Genomic DNA, 21,216 nt, shown 5'->3' with positions numbered 1-21,216 from the left:
AGATGACACCACCCTTATGGCAGAAAGTGAAGAGGAACTAAAAAGCCTCTTGATGAAAGTAAAAGAGGAGAGTGAAAAAGTTAGCTTAAAGCTCAACATTCAGAAAACGAAGATCATGGCATCCGGTCCCATCACTTCATGGGAAATAGATGGGGAAACAGTGGAAACAGTGTCAGACTTTATTTTTTGGGGCTCCAAAATCACTGCAGATGGTGACTGCAGCCATGAAATTAGAAGACGCTTACTCCTTGGAAGAAAAGTTATGACCAACGTAGATAGTATATTCAAAAGCAGAGACATTACTTTGCTGACTAAGGTCCGTCTAGTCAAGGCTATGGTTTTTCCAGTGGTCATGTATGGATGTGAGAGTTGGACTGTGAAGAAGGCTGAGCACTGAAGAATTGATGCTTTTGAACTGTGGTGTTGGAGAAGACTCTTGAGAGTCCCTTGGACTGCAAGGAGATCCAACCAGTCCATTCTGAAGGAGATCAGCCCTGGGATTTCTTTGGAAGGAATGATGCTAAAGCTGAAACTCTAGTACTTTGGCCACCTCATTTGAAGAGTTGACTCATTAGAAAAGACCCTGATGCTGGGAGGGATTGTGGGCAGGAGGAGAAGGGGATGACAGAGGATGAGATGGCTGGATGGCATCACTGACTCGATGGATGCGAGTCTGAGTGAACTCCGGGAGTTGGTGATGGACAAGGAGGCCTGGCGTGCTGCGATTCATGGGGTCGCAAAGAGTCAGACACGACTGAGTGACTGAACTGAACTGAACTGAAATTAAAATACTTAATTCAAGCTTCTTAGGCTCCTGAAGACACACATGTGGACAGAAAGTGGCATTTGGCAAACATAATAAATCTCCCAAACCAACCCAAACATATATGCTATGCATACTAAGTCACTTCAGTTGTGTCCAACTCTTTGTGACCCCATAGACTATAGCCTGCCAGGCTCCTCTGTCTGTGGGATTCTCCAGGCAAGAGTACTGGAGTGGGTTGCCATTCCCTTAAACTCCTGGGCATCTTCCCGACCCAGGGATCGAACCAGCATCTCTTATGTCTCCTGGGTTAGCAGGCAGGTTCTTAACCACTAGCACCACCTGGGAAGCCCATACCAACCCAGTTAAAGTCAAAGCCGTCTAGCCAGGCAGCTGATGAGGACATTGCAAGCTGGCTGTGAGTCCTGACAGAGACACGCCTAGGGTTCAGCACCCCTCAAGTGTGGTTGAGTGAGGATGCGGTTTCCCCAGTGTTTCTATCAGAAGAGTATTAAATTTAAGTTGTCACCACACTCAGGGCTCCCTGGAGACAGACACCATATCTCCCATCTCTCTTCTTTAAGATACCAGGCAATGCATTTTTCACAGAAGTGGTGCCCTACAAATTCTTGTTGATTCAAAGTGCACCATGACCTCCCCAGCTCTAGGCTCCGAGGGCCCCAGTGATGCCCCAGTAAACACCAGCTGAGTCCACACTCTCTGATCAGACACATATGTAAGAGCTAAGAAGGGCGTGGAGATCCTATGATGGGGACAGTCACCAGCTTCCATAGAGCCCTGGAAGGAAGGAGCGTGGAGATGTTAGGCTCTGGAGGCCACATTTAAGATTTTGGCACGAGGTGGAGTGGAGCGCTGAAGATGCTTGGTCCGAAAGCGAAGGTTTGCGTCAGTTTCAGAGATAACTGGTGGGGTGTGGAGGGAGGGTAAGAGGGCAGAGGCAGAGTGGCCGAAGTTTAGAGGACCAGTCAGGCAGAGGGATGGTTACTTCTGTGTGTCAACTTGGTAAAGCTATAGCTGCTGCTGCTGCTAAGTCGCTTCAGTCGTGTCTGACTCTGTGCGACCCCACAGACGGCAGGCCACCAGACTCCCCCGTCCCTGGGATTCTCCAGGCAAGAACACTGGAGTGGGCTGCCATTTGCACCAGCGTTTAATCAAACACTAACCCAGGTGTTGCTATGACAATTTCTGTAGGTGTGGTTCACATTGTGGTCACAGTAGTTGACTTTAGGTAAAGGATATCACCCTTGAAAATATCAGTAGGCCCCATCCCATCACTTGGAAGGCCTTAAGAGCAAAAACAGAGGCTTCCCAGAGAAGAAATCCTGCCTTAAGACTTGAGGATCAACTCCTAATAGAGCTTCTGGGCTGCTGACCTATTCTACAGATTTGGGGCTTGCCAGGCACCACAACTGTGTGACCCAAGTCCTTGAAATGAGCGTCTTTGTCTGTGTGCGTGTGTGTTACATATTCATATCCTATTGGTTCTGTTACTCTGGAGAACCCTGGCTGATTTAAATGGTTACTGAAATTAATATTTATATAGGAATGTTGAGGGCAGGAAGGGGCTCAGGCCCTAGACCTTGGAACAGAAAGAAAAGAACAGGATTGCAAACAGAACTTGGGTGACTGGGTGGAAGTGGGGACAGGGATTGAGGGAAAGGTTAAGTCTTGATGGTGGACTTAGCTGGCTGAGGAGCTTGACTAGGATACGCTGAGGGGCTACAGCTACTCAGGATCCCTGAAGGAGCTACAGCTCCTGATGGTCAAGCATCAGAACTCTTGAGTCTAGAACTCGGGCTGAAGTGAGAGCTAGGCATTCAGACAGAGGTGCGCCACGGTCACGTGTCAACCCAGGGAGAAGATTCAAGCAGGAAGGATGAGAGAGGACCAGACTTTCATGAGAGGGTGCCCAGGGAGAGAATAGGGTGAGTGCAGAAACTGTGAGGGGTACACCACAGAACCAGGGGGACTAGGAGGCACCGGTTCCCAACACCCAGCACTTCTGGGAAGCAGCTGCAGTGTTGGAGGAGGGTTTATTTGTAATTAGAAGTTTGTTTTGCTTTTAATCTCTGTTCTAAGGGAACGATTATATTGGTATAAAAGGTTAAGTCAATCCATAAATGGTACATTCTTTCTAAGAATATTTCAATATGAATCGCACAAGTGAGTTTGTTGATTGTTATATTCTAACTCCAGAAAAACACACACTCTTAAAGTGAAGTGAAGGTTGCTCAGTCATGTCCAACTCTTTGCCACCCCCACAGACGGTAGCCAGCCAACCTCCTCTGTTCATGGAATTCTCCAGGCAAGAATATTGGGGTGGGTTGCCACTCCCTTTTTGATGGGATCTTCCCAACCCAGGGCCTGAACTCAGGTCTCTTGCATTGCAGGCAGAGTCTTTACTGTCTGGGCCACCGGGGAAGCTGGAAACACACTCTAGTTGATCATTAAGTATCTTGAGGCTGGTAGGGAATGCACTTCTCTAGGTTACACCTTAGATATGTTCAACTATTTGATGATGGATTCACACAGATGGCAATAAAAGAAGACCCAGGGAGATGCTCACACACAATAACAGAGTTCCATCAGTGGTCCCAGTGCAGTGAGGGACCTGACGATCTGAAGGCGTTTCCAGTCCTCCAACCTCCCATTAGGTGTAAACCCATGAGCAGCCTTACCTTCTGACTGCCTATAAAATGTCGAGTCACTGCCTGAAACACTTCCTTCATTCTCCAGGTTTGCCTCAAAAAAGTTTCCTCCTGAGAGAGAAAGAGAGAGAGGACATAAGATTACGCAAGGTGTCCAGTGGGCCTGGTGCACTGTGCCACTGCATCGGCAGACCACCACCCCCCACTGTGATTGCTTGCCTTGCAAATAGGCTTAGGGAATCCCTGGGTTTTTAGGCAATAAATTTAGGAAATTACTGGGTTCCACAATAAGCTACAGATTTTGACCAGTCACATTTTTTTCTTTCTCATATTAATTCCTCATGTAGCATCGCTTCCACCCCCAACTTTCTTCCAGAGCCTTCTTTGGAGGCAGTGTGGAATCAAACATGGAACAAAAGATTGAAGTCTGAGAGAGATGAGGTCATTTCCTGGATCTGCAAGGGACTAGTTGTGTAACCTTGATCAAGTTGCTTAACCACTCAAACACTTGGTCTCCTTACTAGAAAAACTGTGATAATGACAGAATTCTCCTCGTGATGCGTGAGGAGACACTGAAGGCCTGGTCTTTAGCTACTGTCCATGGCATCAGTCCACACGGTTGCCTTTAGCCAGTGAGTTAACTCTCATTAGCAGTTAGGGGAAAGAAACCCAGAGCGAAACAAAGTAAGCCTCAGCATTTGCTCTTTTAAGGCCCACTGCCTCTTCTCTGGTCTTCTGTCTGTTGAATGCACACTCTAGTGTCTTAGTTCCAGGCTGGAAAGTGCAATTGGCTAAGCCCTTTTTCAGTTGGGGATTTACCATCTGTATTCACATATTAACTCATCAAATGAGACCTTTGAAGGTGTGAGGTGTATGCCATGGCTCTTTCCTTTTAAAATTACTATACTGTATCCCCAGTGCCCACGACAGCACGGAGATAGCAGGAGCTCAAAAAAGATTCTTGAATTGGATGCTGGAGGAAAACACTGATAGAAGCAAGAGAATAAACGTGGGTCTACATGTCTTAGCCCAAAGGGGGAAATGCTATTGATTCCAAGTCAAACTACGCAGTGGATCTTTGATACAAATAATACAGCCTGTGCTTCCCTGGATGGGCTGCATGGGGCTCTGGTGTGGAAACTCTGAGGGTGACTGCCATAGGTTCCAGCCGCGGGGGCAGTGGGATGTGACCTTTGTGGGACAGGGCATTAGTGTGTGGCCTGCCAGTGACTCTGTCCGACCAGGTACCATTGTCTGTGTTTGTGTTTTTTGACCAGCCTTTCAAAAGAGCCGCAGTCACTTATTCTAGCTCTGTGACCACAGGAAGTGACTTTATCTTCTTGTGTCTCTATCTCCTCATTCATAAAATAAGCCTTTAGGACAAGTCACCACCTCAGTTCTCAGACTACACAGCGAAATGCAGATATTTCACTTTGGCTTGGCTGTATCCAGCGTCCATCCATTCATCAAGCAAATGTTCCATGGGGACCTACCCAGCATTCATTCATTCATCAAGCAAATGTTCCATGGGGACCCAGGAGATGCTTGGCCCTGGGCTGGATGTTAGCGTGACTGGTGAGCAAAGCCAGAAAACTTCGCTGCCCTGACCAGTAGCGCATGAGAATTCAATAACCAAAGATTTATATAAACAGACATAAAGCTATAGATATGTTGAATGCTATGACTGGGTGGTTCACACAATAGGGCAAGTGTTCAGCAGGGAAGATTGACCTAGATGGTGAGTGACCAGTCAAAGGGGTGTGAGGAGGGGAGGAGCTCCAGGGCAGAGCAAACAGCTCGCATGGGGACAGGTGGTGGGGACAGCAGGGTGCACCTGAAGACCTGAAGCAGAGGCTGTGTGGCAGGCTGGGTGAGATGGGCTGGGGGCAGACCATGCAGGTCATGGTGCCAACATCACTGTTCTGATCTTTGTCCCCACTTGAAGCCACCTGAAGCCAGTAAAGGCTGCAGAGGGATGATCTGGTCAGGTGTATGCTTGTAAAGGTGCACGCCGGCTGCTGTGTGAGGACTGCTTGGAAGAGGGAGAGGGTGGGTGTCTAGAGAGGAAGTGGGGAGTGCAGCCGGCGCTATGGAGTGTCCCTGTGATGGGAAAGAGGGTGACAGGGCAGAAGCAGAGGAGAATGTGCCGTCCAGGAAGGGCGTAGGAGACAGGAGAGAATGGCGTGATCTCAGATCAACAGGGAGGAGCCAGTTAAGGGAGAGGCTGAAAGGCAAGATGGAAGGGCTGAGTGACCTTGAGCCCTTCGTGGAAAGTGACAGAGACTAGATGTGGAGGTGTACTGGTACACGGTCTGCACCGTGAAGGAGGCGGCGAGGCTGTGTCCTGAGACAACACGGAGGGCGGTGGGGAGTGTGAGGAAGGGGGCGATCTGAGAACATCCTTGGGAAACTGCGCCAACCAGGACAGGCTCTGGGTTTGCATTACTATAAACTTTCTCGCACAACGACTCTCCCTGGGTCCCTTTACGTTCATAGGTGGGAGCGTCTGTGTGTCGTTTAGGATGATGGGATTTTTCCAAGGGCAGAAAGCGACTGAACTGTTCTGGAACCTGAACGCAGCAGCCAGGCACCAAGTCAGAGCTTTCATGAGCTGGAGGAACCTCCGACTCCACACAGCACAGTGTTTTTAAGAGCCAGTGTTTGTCCGTCAAATCCCAGGTGAAGGATGTCATAGATCCTTCCCAGAATCATATCAAAAATAGATATAGCATACTAATAAATAGAAGTAGGATTTGTTTTCCCCATTTTATCTAAAACTAAATAAACGAGCTTCCCTGGTGGCTCAGTGGTAAAGAATCTGCCTGCCCATGCAGGAGACGCAGGAGACATGGGTTTGATTCCTGGATCAAGAAGATCCCCTGGAGGAGGAAATAGCAACCCACTCCAGTGTTCTTGCCTGGGAAATTCCACAGACAGAAGAGCGTGGTGAGCTATAGCCCATGGGGCCGCAAAAGAGCCAGACACAACTTAGCAACTAAACAGCAACAACTCAATAAACATATATGTTTATCAAATTGTCTAGGGATTGAGTATATTCATAAGGGCTACTTTCATCTTACAATAGCTGTTTTTGTTTTTTTTCCCCTTTTGGTTGCACAGCATGCAGGATCTTAGGCACGCATGATCTCCTTGGCAGTGAGAGTATGCACTGGGGAACTCTCAAGAATAAATGTTAGATATCATGCTGAGGGACCTCCCTGGCGGCCCAGTGGGTTAGACTGTCTTCCAATGCAGGGGGTGCGGGTTTGATCCCTGTTTGGGGAGCTAAGACCTTACATGCCTCATGGCCAAAAAACCAAAACATACAACAGAAACAGTACTTTAACAAATTCAATAAAGACTTTAAAAATGGTTCACATGAAAAAAAAACTTTAAGAAAAAGTCATGCTCAATCTATCAGGTAAATCACATTGAGCATGCCTTCCCATTGGACATTATATTTTTTATAATCTATTCACTTATTTCTCTGACTTCTCCACTGCAAAGTTGGCTCTGAGATGGCCAGGTTTTGCCCATCTTGTCACCCCCAGGTTTTTAACCAGGCACTCACTAAATGTTTACTGGACTTCCCTTTAGGTCCGATGATTAAGACTCCATGCTTTCAATGTAGAAGACACAGGTTTCATCCCTGGTCAGAGAACTAAGGTCCCACATGCCTTGCGGCCTTCTAAAAATGTTTACTGAAGGTATGAATACATCTAGGATTTATCTGATAAAACAAATGGGTCATCATTTAGGCCTAATCTGGTCACCAGGGCTTGGGACAGTTGGTCATGCAAGGGTGCGTGTGATGGGTGATCTGTAAGATTCTGGGAACTCAATGAATTTTCAATGGACTGATTGCTTTTATGGCAAACTATACTGGTCCATGCAGTGGAGTCATTCCATAGATAAAAGGAATTTTCTGCTGAGAGTCCTGGAACAGAGCACCGGTCTTACACCCTGTAGATTATGTTCTGACAGTCAATATTCTAGAGACCCTCAGGTGGAGCTGCAGATGGAACCATCTTATTCAGAACCTCCAGCTGAGGTTCTCAAGGCTTGGCTGCATCTTAAAATAACCTGGAGAGCTTTTTAAAAAGTATCTGTACTGGGCCCACCTCCAGAGATTTGGAAGTAATTGGCTGGGGGTGGAAAATGACTCTGGTGCTGCCAGTTTCTTTTTCAGTTCCCGAGGTGATTCTAAAGTGTAGTCAGGCTTGAGGATGGCAGATGACGAGCACATTAAGGTGTTGGGTGGTAGGTAGGAGTTGATGCTGATGACTCCACAGTCATCTAATATAACCAGGAAGCCACTCACACAGGGAGATTTCTCCAAACTTGAGGTATATGCAACTCAATTTTCTAGGTGGTAGGTAGAACCAGCCTCACTGATTTATGATCACGACTTTACAGATTTGAGTACCATCTCGTAAACTATCTCCTGCCTGCTTGTCTTCATATTGATCAAAAGGAAATCTTAGTTTAAATGGAGATACAGATCAAATCAAAGTAACTGATTCCAGTACTTCTATGAAATGTCCTGGTACCTACAAAGTGCTTTTAAGCCTGAATTGTGCAATACTGAGGACCTAAAAGGTATCAGCCACTGGACCACACTTTTGAAACACAGAGATAAAGGAAGCTATAGCCTCTGCCAGGTCCAGCAGGAGAGCAGCTTTGTAAACCATCCCCTGAATGCAATGTGGTAAGTGGGGTGATTAAGGCCCAGATGAAAGAAGTGGTGAATCACAGAGGCTCCAGGACCTAAACGTGCTTCAATAGTGGCAGAGTTATTCCCAGCAAATGATTCGCCTTTGAAAATAACACTTGAACATTTCAAAGCCTCTGGCTGGCCCACTTGGAATTCGCGTCCCCCGGCTCCATCTGTGGGGCCCAAGGGAGAAACAGGACGAGATCGCAATTGTGCTCTGTTTATAGGATTCTCCAAATGTGTTGGCTCCACCCCTCCTGCTCATTTTGCACGAAGCAGTAGAGAACACCCTCGAGATTTGAATGTGGTGACATGTAAGACAGAACACGAAGCAGAACTGAGGATGAACAAGAAAGAAAAATGGGATGCAAATGATGGGCCAATGCAACTCTGGAACTTTCTTGACATATCTCTTTGGGCTGAAACCCTACTGTTAACATGATTACTTTTAAGCTTCATTTCTTTTCTTTTGGTCTTTGTTCCTTGAGAAATGTTTTTAGAAAAATCAGCAAAGAGAAGATGAAAAATAATACGTGGAATTCTTCAGCCCTGCTCTCTCAGCTACAGGCTTCCTGAGTGGTTTGAACGACACAGTAACAGCTACCACAAAGGCCCTAATGATTCTCCGTGTTTAATGCTTCCACTCTATTTCCCGCTCATCTCAGTGGCTGGCATATTTTTAGATAAGACACGACCAAAGTCTTTACTGACAGCACAGCAATGTAAAATAACGATGATGAAAAAGCTCCAAATGAGATGGTATTTTTCTTCCCTCTTTCTCACGGATAAAAAGCGTTTACCTGTGTCAGCAAAGTTATGGGAAAATCTGCTTCAAGACAGAAAAAACAGCCTTCTGTGGGGAAGACATGCTGTTCATATTCTGATAACCATTTCTTTCCACTGGCTGGTCTATTAGGAGTAAATAAATCCTATCTGTCTGTTTATCCTATTTATCCTTCCTTCCAAGGTGTCCCTCCTTCCTGGGAGGAAGCTGAGACTTTTCTGACTGTCCCATGACATCAAATTCTGGGTCTGGTTGGTACAAAATTTTGGGGTAGGATGGAAGCGGGCGGGGCACATATCCTCTGCTAGGGAGCAGACCTAGTCTACATGACCAAACAAAGATGACTTTCCAGTGTTTTAAACTTAGGGGAAAATGGTCAGGGATCTTGCTTTCCTAGGGATTTGGAATGAAAATGTCCACAGTGTGCAGAAACCCTTCGGTCCTCCCAGCTGCTCACATAGCCAGCCCAGTGGAGGTGCCAGAATCACAGGACTTAAAACTTAGAAATTATGGGACTTCTCAGGTGGTCCAGTGATTAAGAATCAGCCTTCCAAACCATCACGATACTGTAAAGTAGCCTCCAATTAAAACTAATTAATTAATTAAAAAAAGAATCCACCTTCCAGTGCAGGGTACATGGGTTCAATGCCTGGCTGGGGAATGAACGCCATGTGCCTGAACTATGCGTCCATGTGCTCCGGAGCATGAGGGCTGAGAGCATGCCACAACCAAGACCGACTCAGTCAAACAAAGACATTTTTTTTTAGTAAATGAATATTTTTTAAAAACTTAGAATCTTTGGTATATGCCCTTGTATTTCCGCTCCTTATTAGAGTCAGGTATTTAAGCCACTTTCTGTGTCCCAAGTGAGTAGGTCATAGTGTATGGGGCCTCCAAGCCAGGCCTCCTTCTATCCCACCAGCCCCCCAAGGACCCCTAGGATGGCAGGCAGCCAGCGTACCCACGATGTCAAAGCAGACTCCGCTCTCCAGCCGGTGTTTCCTGTACAAGTTCTTCAAGACCTTGGCGCTGCCAAAGCGTTTGAAGCGACTCTTCACGTTATTGTAGAACCACTCCAGAGACTGGGTCCTGAGAACCCTGAGGACAACACAGAAAATCAGAATTAGAGGAGAGAATTAGGAAACAAGGAATTGCAAAAGCTGCCACAATACTTTGCAAGCTCCTTCCGTCAAGACAGAGCTTTTTTCTCTGCTCCATGGATCTGGGCTGGCCCAGTGACTTGCTCTGACCACAGAGACTGGTGGAAGTGATGCTGTGCAAGTCCAGAGCCTGCCAGCTTCCTCTCTTGCTGCTCCTGGACCGCCCTGCAACTCACTGCCATGTGAACAAGCCCAAAATAGCCCTTGGGATGACGAGAGACACTCGGCCTGATCACCCTTCTTGCCCCAGCCAATAGCCTGGACAGGAGAGCGAGGCCACTGACTGCCAGCTGACTGGAGATGCATGAGTGAGTCTAAGTAAGACAAGCAGGAGAGCCTGCGTCTGAGTCCATCCAAACAGCAAGCTGATAGATACTTGCTATTTGAAGCCTCTGGCTGACACATCTGTTTAGTAGCTAGCAGGCTTTATATTTGGTATCCTTACTGCATTAACAACATTTCTAGTTCAGCTTGGGAAGATAAAAGAGCACAAGTGAGACCCTGGGCTCTGTGGCAAAATTCTGCAGCCTCTTACTCATTCAGCCTGAAGCACCGCGGGAGAGAGGTTTCCTGGTCAGAGCTATCACACTTGGTATGAAACGCTGACGCGATTCTTCTCTCTATTGCCTGACGAGAACAAGCTGCTGAACCCCTCCCATTTTAAGAGTAGCTTTTGTTATTTCTCTTATTATGAATGGAAATAATGCATAGACTCATTTTAAAAGCTCAGAGGAGCAAGATGAATGCAAACGCTTCTAATTCAGTGGAGGAACAAGCACTGTTTAGCTGTGCTTCTTCCCCAGACGCCACTGAAATGTGAGCAGGTGTCCAAAGGGAGAGAGATGTGTAGAGATGAAGAGTGGAGCATGGAGGAGAATCAGAGATTCCGACAGATTTCTGGAAAGTTCTAAGTGAGCGATAGCATAAAGGGAACAGAGAATGTTGTCCTGCAAAACAGTCAGAAGGACTGGGACTCACAGACCGCGAGGTCAGATTTAATGTTGATCGGTGAATACTCATTGGTAAAAAAGAATGGAATCTGCACAATATGGCCTGCCAATACAGGAGACATAAGAGACGCGAGTTCGATCCCTGGGTCAGGAAGATCCCCTGGAGGAGGGCGTGGCGACCCACTCCAGTATTCTTGCTTGGGGAATCCCATGGACAGAGGAGCCCAGCAGACTACAGTTTATATGGTCACAAAGCGTCAGACAAGACTGAGCGACTGAACCCACACGCACACAGCAATATGGGTGGCCTGGGAGGGCACCATGCTGAGGGAAACGAGTCAGACAGAGAAAGACAAATGCTGTATGGTATCACTTACATGTGGAAGCAAAAAAAAAGACAATAAACTAGTGAATAAAACTAAAAAGAAGCTAGCTGACTCAGAGAAAAAACAGAGTTGGTTGGTGCAGAGAGCAGGACTGGATGATGAGACGGCGCTCACAAGGCTAGTCTAGTCGCTGTGTTGATGACGGTGAGGGCTCTGGGCCCCCATCCTTGTTCCCAGACTGACAGTTGGTCCAAAGACGCTTGGCTCTAGTCAAAAATGGAAAGCAGTTCTCTAATAAAATGGAACAATCTGCTTGAGGGGGTTACCACCTGGCAGTAAAGCCCTCCTTGTTCAGCACTGGGGGAGCCCCACCTGCCGGCCTACCAGACACCATCCATGTACCCCAGAGCCAAGCCTGCCAGCTCCACAAACTCGGAGCCCTCTGCACCAATGTCCCCTTCTTGGAAGGCCCTCTCTGACCCCCCTAAAAACCACCACCACCGTGTCAACATGTCTATCCTCTTCCTCCCATTTTCTCTCCCCAAATTTCTAGGGTGCGTCTCTGTACCTGATGTTTGAAGGTGAAGTCGCTCAGTCGTGTCCAACTCTTTGCGACCCTGTGGACTGTAGCCTACCGGGCTCCTCCGTCCATGGGATTCTCCAGGCAAGAATACTGGAGTGGGTTGCCATTCCAGGGGATCTTCCTTACCCAAGGATTGAACCCAGGTCTCCCGCATTGGAGGCAGACGCTTTAACCTCTGAGCCACCAGGGATAATTATTATTTATAAGACAATCAGTACATTAATATGCTAATTCATAATTATAAAATTGTTCATTATCTATTTTCTATTTCCAGCGGAACATACGCTCATGGAAAACGGGCTTTTTTCCCACTGCAGAGTACATAATAGACACTCAATAAAATCCTGTGACGAAGGGACAGTTTCAAATCTATTTTTCCACTTAATATTCCTGATGGACTTTAATGTTGTTGAAGAGTCTTCCCCACAGCATTTTTAGTAGCCCCAGAATTCACCACAGTATGAACATAGCAGGTTTTAAGTCACTAGTCTCTTGTCTCTGGACATTGAATTTGCCCATTTCATTTGCTATCAAAAGCAATTCTGTGATGCATATGTTGGCAGCTAAATGATCAACATATCTACAGTTGTGGGTTCTCGAACTAGAATTGCTGGGTTCAAACATGTCGGTCTTTCAGAAAGCTTGTACCAATGTCACTCTTCATCTGCAGTGTGAGATTTTGAAGTCCTCAAATTGGGGTGAGGTGTGAACCCCAAGAAACCCCCGAAGGAGTGGCCAGTTTTTCCATGGAAAAGCCCATGTCTGAACCCCAAGTAAAGCACAGGAAGCGAGACAAAAGGGCAGAGAACAAGCATCATCGCCTCCACTCTGGCTTGGTAGACAAGATAGCAAACAGAGGCTCGTCTTCCCTGAGGGAGGGAGGCAGCTGTGAATGGCAGAATGTACCAAAGGTGTCATCCTTTTACATACAACTGCACTATATCATCAGTATCATTACTATTAACAAAATGAACACCATTATGTGAGAGCCTGCTCTATGTTGGGCACCGTGCCAAAAGCTTCCCTTGAATCACTGTGAAATCTTCATGGGCGCTATTGTCCCAGACCCTGACATTTAGTGCCCATTGGTTATAAGCAAATTACTTAATCCCCTAAGCCTCCTGGGATCCTTCAGCTCCACCATCTCCCACCTCTCCCTCCTCCAGTCAGTAACTTCTTGCCTGTTTGCTGGGTGCCAGCCCGTCTGCCAGCTGTTGTCCTGCACTACTGTACTTTTCAAGGTGGTTGTTGTCGTTCAGTTGTGTTCGACTCTTTGTGACCCCATGGACTGCAGTGTGCCAGGCTTTCCTGTCCTTCACTATCTCCTGGAGTTTGCACAAACTCATGTCCATTGAGTTGGCGATGCCCTATATGGTAATAATAACAATATTTTCTGAGCTTATTTTTTTAAATGCATTATTTGTATTAAAAGTATTTTTTTTCTTTTTTGATTAAAAATGTATTTGGCTGCATTGGGACTTAGTTGCAGCATGTGAGGTCTTCATTGCGTCCTGGAAGATCTCTCATTGCGGTGCATAGACTCTCTAGTTGTGGTGCACAGGCTCAGTGGTTGTGGCGCACAGGCTCAGTGGTTGTGGCATGCAGGCTTTGTTGCTTCATGGCACATGGGATCTTGGTTCCCAGACCAGGGATCAAACCTGAGTCCCCTGCATTGCAAGGCAGATTCTTAACCATTGGCCCAGCAGGGAAGTCCCTTGTGTGAAAAGTATTATAAACCTATTATAGTACAGTACTTTTATAGCCAATTGTGTTAGCTGTACCTAGGCTAACTTTGTTGGAACAAACTGGACTTACAATCACACTCTCAGAATGGAGCTTGTTCTTACGTAGGGGATTTACTGTACTTCAAGTGCATCATAGGATGAGCTCTCCGTTCCCTGGTTATACCAAAACTCTATAGCATTTAGAAACACTTTGATGAGACGGAAACTGGAATGCCTCTGCTTGCTTGCTCAAGTCAGAGAGGGCAATCAGGGCACTGCCTGGTCTGCTGGAAGGTGGGAGGATGAGAGGTACTGAATCCTTAGAGAATGACCAGCAAACCTACAGCCTCATTTGGAGATGAGAAAGCTTTTCCATAGAACCGATGCATTTTAGATTATGTTTTGACTTCGAGTTAATGTGGAGAGCTTCTCTGGAAGCCCCAGGGAATGCTCAGTCATGATTACCTTCATTTGCTATTACTGCTTTTATTTCACTTATTTTAAAATTCACGGCTCAGAGGAAACTCACAGGATACGCACGGTTCATGGGGCAGAGGCGTGGGGAGAAGGCTGTGGGGTCACCCGCACCCAGGGTGGACTGGCTGAGTGCTGCAGGGTCCCAGCCCACTCTCACATCTCCAGCTGCCTCCTGAACAGAGGCAGCTTCGGGCAAGCGCAGATGAGAAGGGAAGAGCCCGGTGTCAGGGTCCCACTGGGACAAGACGCGTCTGTGCACGAGTTCCTTCATGTGTCCACTCACTTGTTCTTTCATCCCTCACTGCTTATGAGTGCTCTGCGTGCAGGCACGAGGCTGCCATATGCTGCCAGGTATGGGAAGCGACAAAACCGATGAAGCTCGTACCCAACAGTGCCGTCAGACTAGACTCTTCAGTGAGTGCCAGAGGCACCATGCCATGGAACCAAGAGGCACCATGCCATGGAACCAAGAGGCAAGCCACAGGCATCTCCAGAATGGCTGACAGGCACTGGGTTCTGCGTCATTCCCGCAGAGGTGTGAGAACAGAATCTGTCCTGCTTTATGGTTCAGGCATTATTTTCTGGACTTAAAACACTGAAGTATAGTTGATGAGTAACAGCGTGTTAGTTTCAGATGTACAGCAAAGCGTTTCAGTGGTAAACACATGCACACATATAAATATATATGTATATTATTTTTAAGATTCTTGTTCACTATGATTTATTACAAAATATTCAGAGCAGTTCCCTGTGCTATACAGTAGATCCTTGTTATCTATTTTATATATATTAGTGAGTATCTGTTAATCCCAAATTCCTAATATAGTCCGCTCCGTCTCCTTTCCCCTTTGGTAGCCGTAAGTTTGCTTTCTATGAGTCTGTTTCTGTTTTGTAAATAAGTTCTTTTGTATCACATTTTCGATTCCACACGTAAGCTATATCATGTGATAGTTGTCTTGCTCTGCCTGACTTACTTCACCTCGTATGATAATCTCTAGGTCCATGCATGTTGCTCCTGATGGCCTTGCTTCGTTCTTTTTTATGACTAAGCAGTATTCCATTGTTCCACACCTTCCGACACAGACCACATCTTTTTTATCCGTACATCTGTTGATGGGCATTTAGGTTGCTTCCATGTCTTGCCTATTGTGGATAGGGCTGCTATGAACGCTGGGCTGCATGTGTCTTTTTGAATTGGAGTTTTCATCTTTTCCAGATATACCAGGCATTTCCTTTAATGACCCCCGAACTGCCCCTTCTCGCTGCAGTAAACACAGGAGAGGTGCCTTAGGATGGACAGGGAGCCATAGTGCTGATGATGAGACTTGTGGTGAAAAACTTTCCAAGCTGGAACTGTACAGAGGGACCCTGCTTTATTTCTCTGGCTTATGTTTTAAATGATCCCAATTTGTCCCTAAGGATGACCATATGAAAGTTCTTAGTCCTGGGCAGTTTCACAATCTAACCCTGATAATTTCTCTCAACACTGCTGCTGCTGCTAAGTCACTTCAGTCGTGTCCAACTCTTGTTTCCATTTCCGTGCCCACTAGGCTCCTCTGTCCCTGGGATTCTCCAGGCAAGAACACTGGAGTGGGTTGCCATTTCCTTCTCCAATGCATGAAAGTGAAAATTGAAAGTGAAGTCGCTCAGTCGTGCCCGACTCTTAGTGACCCCATGGACTGCAGCCTACCAGGCTCCTCCGTCCATAGGATTTTCCAGGCAAGAGTACTGGAGTGGGTTGCCATTGCCTTCTCCCCTCTCAACACTAAAGCTTTAAAAATGTCAACAGCCAAGCCTTCAAAATTCACCAATCACAACATAGTGGGAATTGATGACATTTAGTCCTTGGAACTGCAGTTGGTTTGTCTGTAAAATGATGGTCACCCAGGATGCAGGAAGAGGGTCAGGTTTGGGGGAAGATGGTGAGTTCGGTCGGGACACCTATATGTGGGGTGCCCCTATCCCCAGGTGGCAGTGCCTGGTGCTCACTGGGTGTGCTGGTCTGTGGATGGGAATCTGGACTAGAACAATGGATTTGGTGGTCTTTGGTCCACAGGCAGAACTGAAACCAAAACTTGGGGTTAAGGGAGGTATAAATAATCACTATCTCTATTTTACAGAGGAAATGGAAACAAGTAACTTGCTAGTCACTGACTGAACTAAGAGCAAATCCGGGAACAGACTGTAGACCTCATTACTGGGTCAGAGCCTTGACATCTGCTTGGCTTATTTTCCTTCCAGAACCTCTAGTTAGCATTCTTACTGCAAATGATGGCTTTTGCTTCAAAGTTTAAGCAAATAGGAAGCCCCAGGGATCAAGAATTCAGAAGGAAATGTAAAATCATTGTATCATTCCCCCCCCCCCCCCCCGGCCAAACAACCTACTTATCATTCTGTGGATACTAAACACTTCAAGTCACTTGTTTGTATAAGCAGTTTGCTAATTTTTTTCTGTGACATGAATAAACTTATAAACATGGTGCATTCTCATCAGAAGACAGACTGGAAATTACATCACAAGAGCAGCACTGAAATTACAACCCCAGGAATGCCAGACTGATTTCAGCTCATTAGACAAAATAACAGGATTGTGAAGAGGAAGGAACTGCCTACGCCAGAACTGCTGGGATCCTGCTGCGGGTGATGAAGCCAGGCCGCCTTGGCCCTCAGGTCCGGCTCGGCAGGTGCCGTGCACACCGATGGGGGAGGGTCTATGGAGCCCCCTACCTCCTGCGCAGTCCTCAGACCAGCTCTGTGGGCACCGTACGGAGCCTCGATAAAAATGGCAATCCCAGCCCTCTGGAATCAAACGGCACTTTAGCAAGATTCCCAGGTGGTTACTAGGTCCACCAAAGCTTAATAAGCACTGGCCCAGTGAAATTAGCTGGGTGTTTTCTGAGTCCACATATGGTTTTCGTTTTGTTGTTACTCTTGACCACAATCCACTTAGGTAGGACAAGCTGTCTCTCTCCACAGCTGACTTGCCTCCCTCCTTCCTATTTTCCTGGGCTTCCCTGGTGGTTCAGACAGTAAAGAATCCACCTGCAATGCAGGAGACCCAGGTTTGATCCCAGAGTTGGGAAGATCCCCTGGAGGAAGGCAAGGCAACCCACCCCAGTATTCTTGCCTGGAGAATTCCATGGACAGAGGAACCTGGTGGGTTACAGTCCATGGGATCACAAAGAGTCAGACATGACTGAGTGACTACCGCTTTCACTTGCTTTTCCTGCCTTCCAAGGAAAAAGAACTGAACTGGGTGATAAAAAGTTTGGAAGAGGAATAGAATAATTACAGTGGTACTCCCAATTTCAGGTGCTTTCACTACAGAAATAAATAAAACGCCAGAAATACTGATGAGCCAAGTTCAAATCATTATATAAAGCAAAGTCGCCCAAACAAACTATAACAGTCTAAATTGATAATGATGAACTAACATTACTTTGTGGGTAAGAATTAAGAAGCACAGCAATTAAAACCCATGACCAACTCAAGAGGACCCTGATGATGTGTGGATAACAAAGCATCTCTCCTAAAAACTGTAGGCACAACCATGATCTGTGAGCTCTGCCTCACAGAATACAGACTGAGAAGATTCAGCACCAACAACACACTGAATGGACATAAAAGAGAGAAAACTCTAGGTCTTTCAAACAGACAGACTCTAATACAGGCAATTGATTACATAGATGACGAAACCACTGAGACTCCCAAGAGAGGATGGTGAGGCATGCCAGAGGCTAGCAGCGGGGAAGCTGCCACCACCCCAGGGCCAGAAGGGCCAGGGGAGAGGTGGGATTGCTGGGAGGAGCATCCTGGAGCCAGGAGGTGGGGCCACAAAGGAGATGCGGCTGCTGCAGAGATGCTGCCCGAGGCAGAGACACTGATGCACCATCTTCCCTCTTCCTCCCACGTCCTTCACTCCTTTCAGGGAGTGAGGAAATAGTCATTAAACTAAGTTCTATTATAAAAAGACCATTAGAGAAAACTCTAAGAAAGTAAAAATCAAAGAGCCAGCCCTCCTCCTATGTAGACCACAATATAGGATCAGGACCAGTAACTGACATCAACGTGGACCTGGGCGGCTTGGCACACGTCTTCTAAGACTGCAGCTGTCCAGGGACAGACGTCCCTGCGTGGCAGTGTGCACTCTTACTCCTGCCCGTGGAGGCCCGGGGAGCCCAGAACTCTGCGGCCAGGTCTGCCACCCTGCTGATGGCAGCTCCCCCCAGGGAGCACTTGAGGAAAGGACAAGAGAAAGTCTTGCCGCCAGAATCACTCAGACCTCCTCTGCTGTGTGTGTGTTCCTCAGTCATGTCCAGCTCTTTGCGTCCCCATGAACTGTAGACCGCCAGGCTCCTTGGTCCGTAGGATTCTCTAGGCAAGAATACTGGAGAGGGCGGCCGTTCCCCTTCTCCGGGTGATATTCTCAACCCAGGGATCAAACCCGGGTCTCCTGTGGGGAAGCCCCTCTCCTCTGCTGAGTGAGACTCAACTCTTAGGAATCATGATTTCTAAGTAAACTCCTGGGATACAATGTCCCTAAAATAAATTCAAAGTATGATCACTCAAATTACTAGAAAAGCCAAACAAAAACCCGCACTGAACAAGCAAACCTTTTTTCTCCCCCAAATCTGATCCTTGGCTATTTTACCTAACAGAAGTTTTTTTTTTCCCTCCCAGATGCAGAGGAGATAATAAATATTTCATCAGATTTTTCTAAAGATTAAATGATATAATACATGGGAGGCACCCAGCACAGTATCCTGCCCAGTGTAAATCTTCAGGATGTGCTATTTTTTGTTTATTATCATCAATATTATTATTTTCTTTCAAGCCCTCTGCATCTTTTTTTTGGGGGGGCAGGATATGAGTATAATCAATAGATAAAGAGTAAAGTATATTTGTTAGGAAATGTGTTCAATTTTTACATTTCATCTTAAGCAAAAGGTTAGACTTAGGGGTTAGGGTGGTTCTTAACCGTTAGCAGTTCTTAAACTTAAAACCTAGCTTGCTGGGCCTGACTTCAGAGGTTCTGATTTGTTTGGTCTGGGGGGGCCCCCACTATGAGCATCCCTGACGACGTGCAGGTGATGCGAGGCTGCTGTTCCGAGGTCCACACGTTGAGAGTCACTGAGCCTGAGGATAGATCTGGCCTGTTGTAAAGAACACAGGACGATATTACTGATTCCGAGCCGTGGGGAAAAGAACAGAATGACAGGCAGGTGTTTGGAAAATAAGACTCCTTCAGCCCTGACAGCACGAAGGCCCTTGAGCACGGAGTCAGAGCAGTCAGTTTCAAGAAGTCAAGAGACGCTGAGAGACTCGGTGGAGAACGGCCCTCACACTGGGAACCCTGAGCGTGTCACTGGGAATCTGCAGACAGTCATGGCCAGGAGGCTGCAAGTGTCATGCTCAGTCGATGCGTGCCAGTTGCCATTAACGTGAAGTGTCCTGCTGAGGGTGGGGAGCTGGAGGCGACAGACAGCAGGAGGGAAAGCCTGGGAGAGCAGTGAGGGAGCGTGTCTGTGTGTGACGCCCCCACAGCTGCTCCTGGGCCCTCTCTGCACAACTCCTCCAGGTCGCACAGTGGCTAACGGGAAATGGAAGAGGAAATGGGCTGAAGGAGAGAATAAAGGGGTGGATTTTGAAGATTTTTTTTCAGGTTGGATATTTTTTATTGAAGTGTAGTTGACTTACAATGTTGTGTTAGTTTCTGCAAAGTAATTCAGTGATCCATTTATATACATTCTTTTTTAAAAATATTCTTTTCCATTATGGCTTATCATAAGATATTGAATATAGTTCTCTGTGCTTTGAAGCAGGGCCTTGCTCTTTATCCATTCTATACACAAAAGCTTACATCTGATAACCCCAATATCCCACTCCATCCCTCCCCCAATGCTTTCCCTTTAGCGGCCACAAGTCTCTGTGAGTCTGTTTCTGTTTTGCAAATACAGTCACTTGTGTCGTATTTTAGGTCCCACGTGTAGGTGATATCACATGGTATTTGTTTCTTTTTTTTTTTTTTTTGCATTTGTTTATTTGTGGCTGTGCTGAGTCTAGCTGTGGTGATAGGGGGCTGCTCTCTAGGTGCGGTTCACGGGCTTCTCATTGCAGGGGCTTCCCTTGTTGTGGAGCACAGGCTCCAGGAGGCTCAGCCTTCAGTAGCTGCAGCTCCCAGGCTCTAGAGCAGAGGCTCAATAGTTACGGGGCACGGGCTTGGTTGCTCCTCGGCATGTGGGATCTTCCCGGATCAGGGATCAAACCTGTGTCTCCTGCATTGGCAGACAAGAATTCTTCACCAATGAGCCACCGAGGAAGCGCTGTCTTTCTCTTTCTGACTTACCTCATTTAGCATCGTAATCTATAGTTGCATCCATGTCGCTGCAAATGGTATTGTCTCATTCTTTCTTAAGGCATTGCGCATTTGTACCACATCTTCCTCATCCATGCCTCAGTCGATGGACATGAAGGCTGGTTTCATGTCTTGGCTATTGGGAATAGTGCTGCTATGAACGTAGGGGTGCATGTATTGTTTTGATTTATAGTTTTGTCTAAATATGTGCCCAGGAGTGGGATTGCTGGATCATATGGTAATTCTATTTTTCGATTTTTGAGGAACTTCCATACTGTTTTCCTCATTGGCTGCACCAACTCACATTCCCAACAGTGTGGGAGGGTTCCCTTTTCTCCACACCCTCTCTGGCATTTGTTAACTGCAGCCTTTTTTTTTTTAATTGTTTACTTGTTTGTTTTTGTTGCACTGGGTCTCTGTTGCTTGAGGGCTCCGTCTAGTTGCGGCGAGCAGGGGCGACTCTGCTGTAACGTGTGGGCTTCTCGATGCACTGGCTTCCCTCGTTTCGGAGCATGGCTCTAGGCCTGCAGGCTTTCGTAGCTGTGGCCCTCAGGCTCAGTAAGTGGTATACAGGCACAGTTGCCCCATGGCATGAGGAAGCTTCCTGAACCAGGGATTGAACCCATATGCCCCTGCATGAGCAGGCAGATTCCAGTCCACTGTACCACCAGACAAGTCCTCTAGACTTTTAAACAATGGCCATTCGACTGC

General features: G+C 46.9%; 1 protein-coding gene across 2 annotated transcripts in view; it reads right to left on the bottom strand.

The window, feature by feature from the left end:
* MYRIP (myosin VIIA and Rab interacting protein) overlaps positions 1–21,216 on the bottom strand; it is a 221,091-nt gene that overhangs the window by 69,728 nt on the left and 130,147 nt on the right. For both annotated transcript variants that reach the window (XM_018038374.1, XM_018038375.1), the window contains exons 4-5: positions 9,892–10,028; positions 3,463–3,543 (exon numbers count right to left, since the gene is read on the bottom strand). In XM_018038374.1, the coding sequence (XP_017893863.1) occupies positions 3,463–3,543; positions 9,892–10,028 (218 nt within the window). The remainder of the gene's footprint in view (positions 1–3,462; positions 3,544–9,891; positions 10,029–21,216) is intronic.

The sequence above is a fragment of the Capra hircus genome, chromosome 22 (assembly GCF_001704415.2).
Source record: "Capra hircus breed San Clemente chromosome 22, ASM170441v1, whole genome shotgun sequence".
NCBI lineage: Eukaryota > Metazoa > Chordata > Mammalia > Artiodactyla > Bovidae > Capra > Capra hircus.
This window is presented reverse-complemented; position numbering and strand designations above follow the sequence as displayed.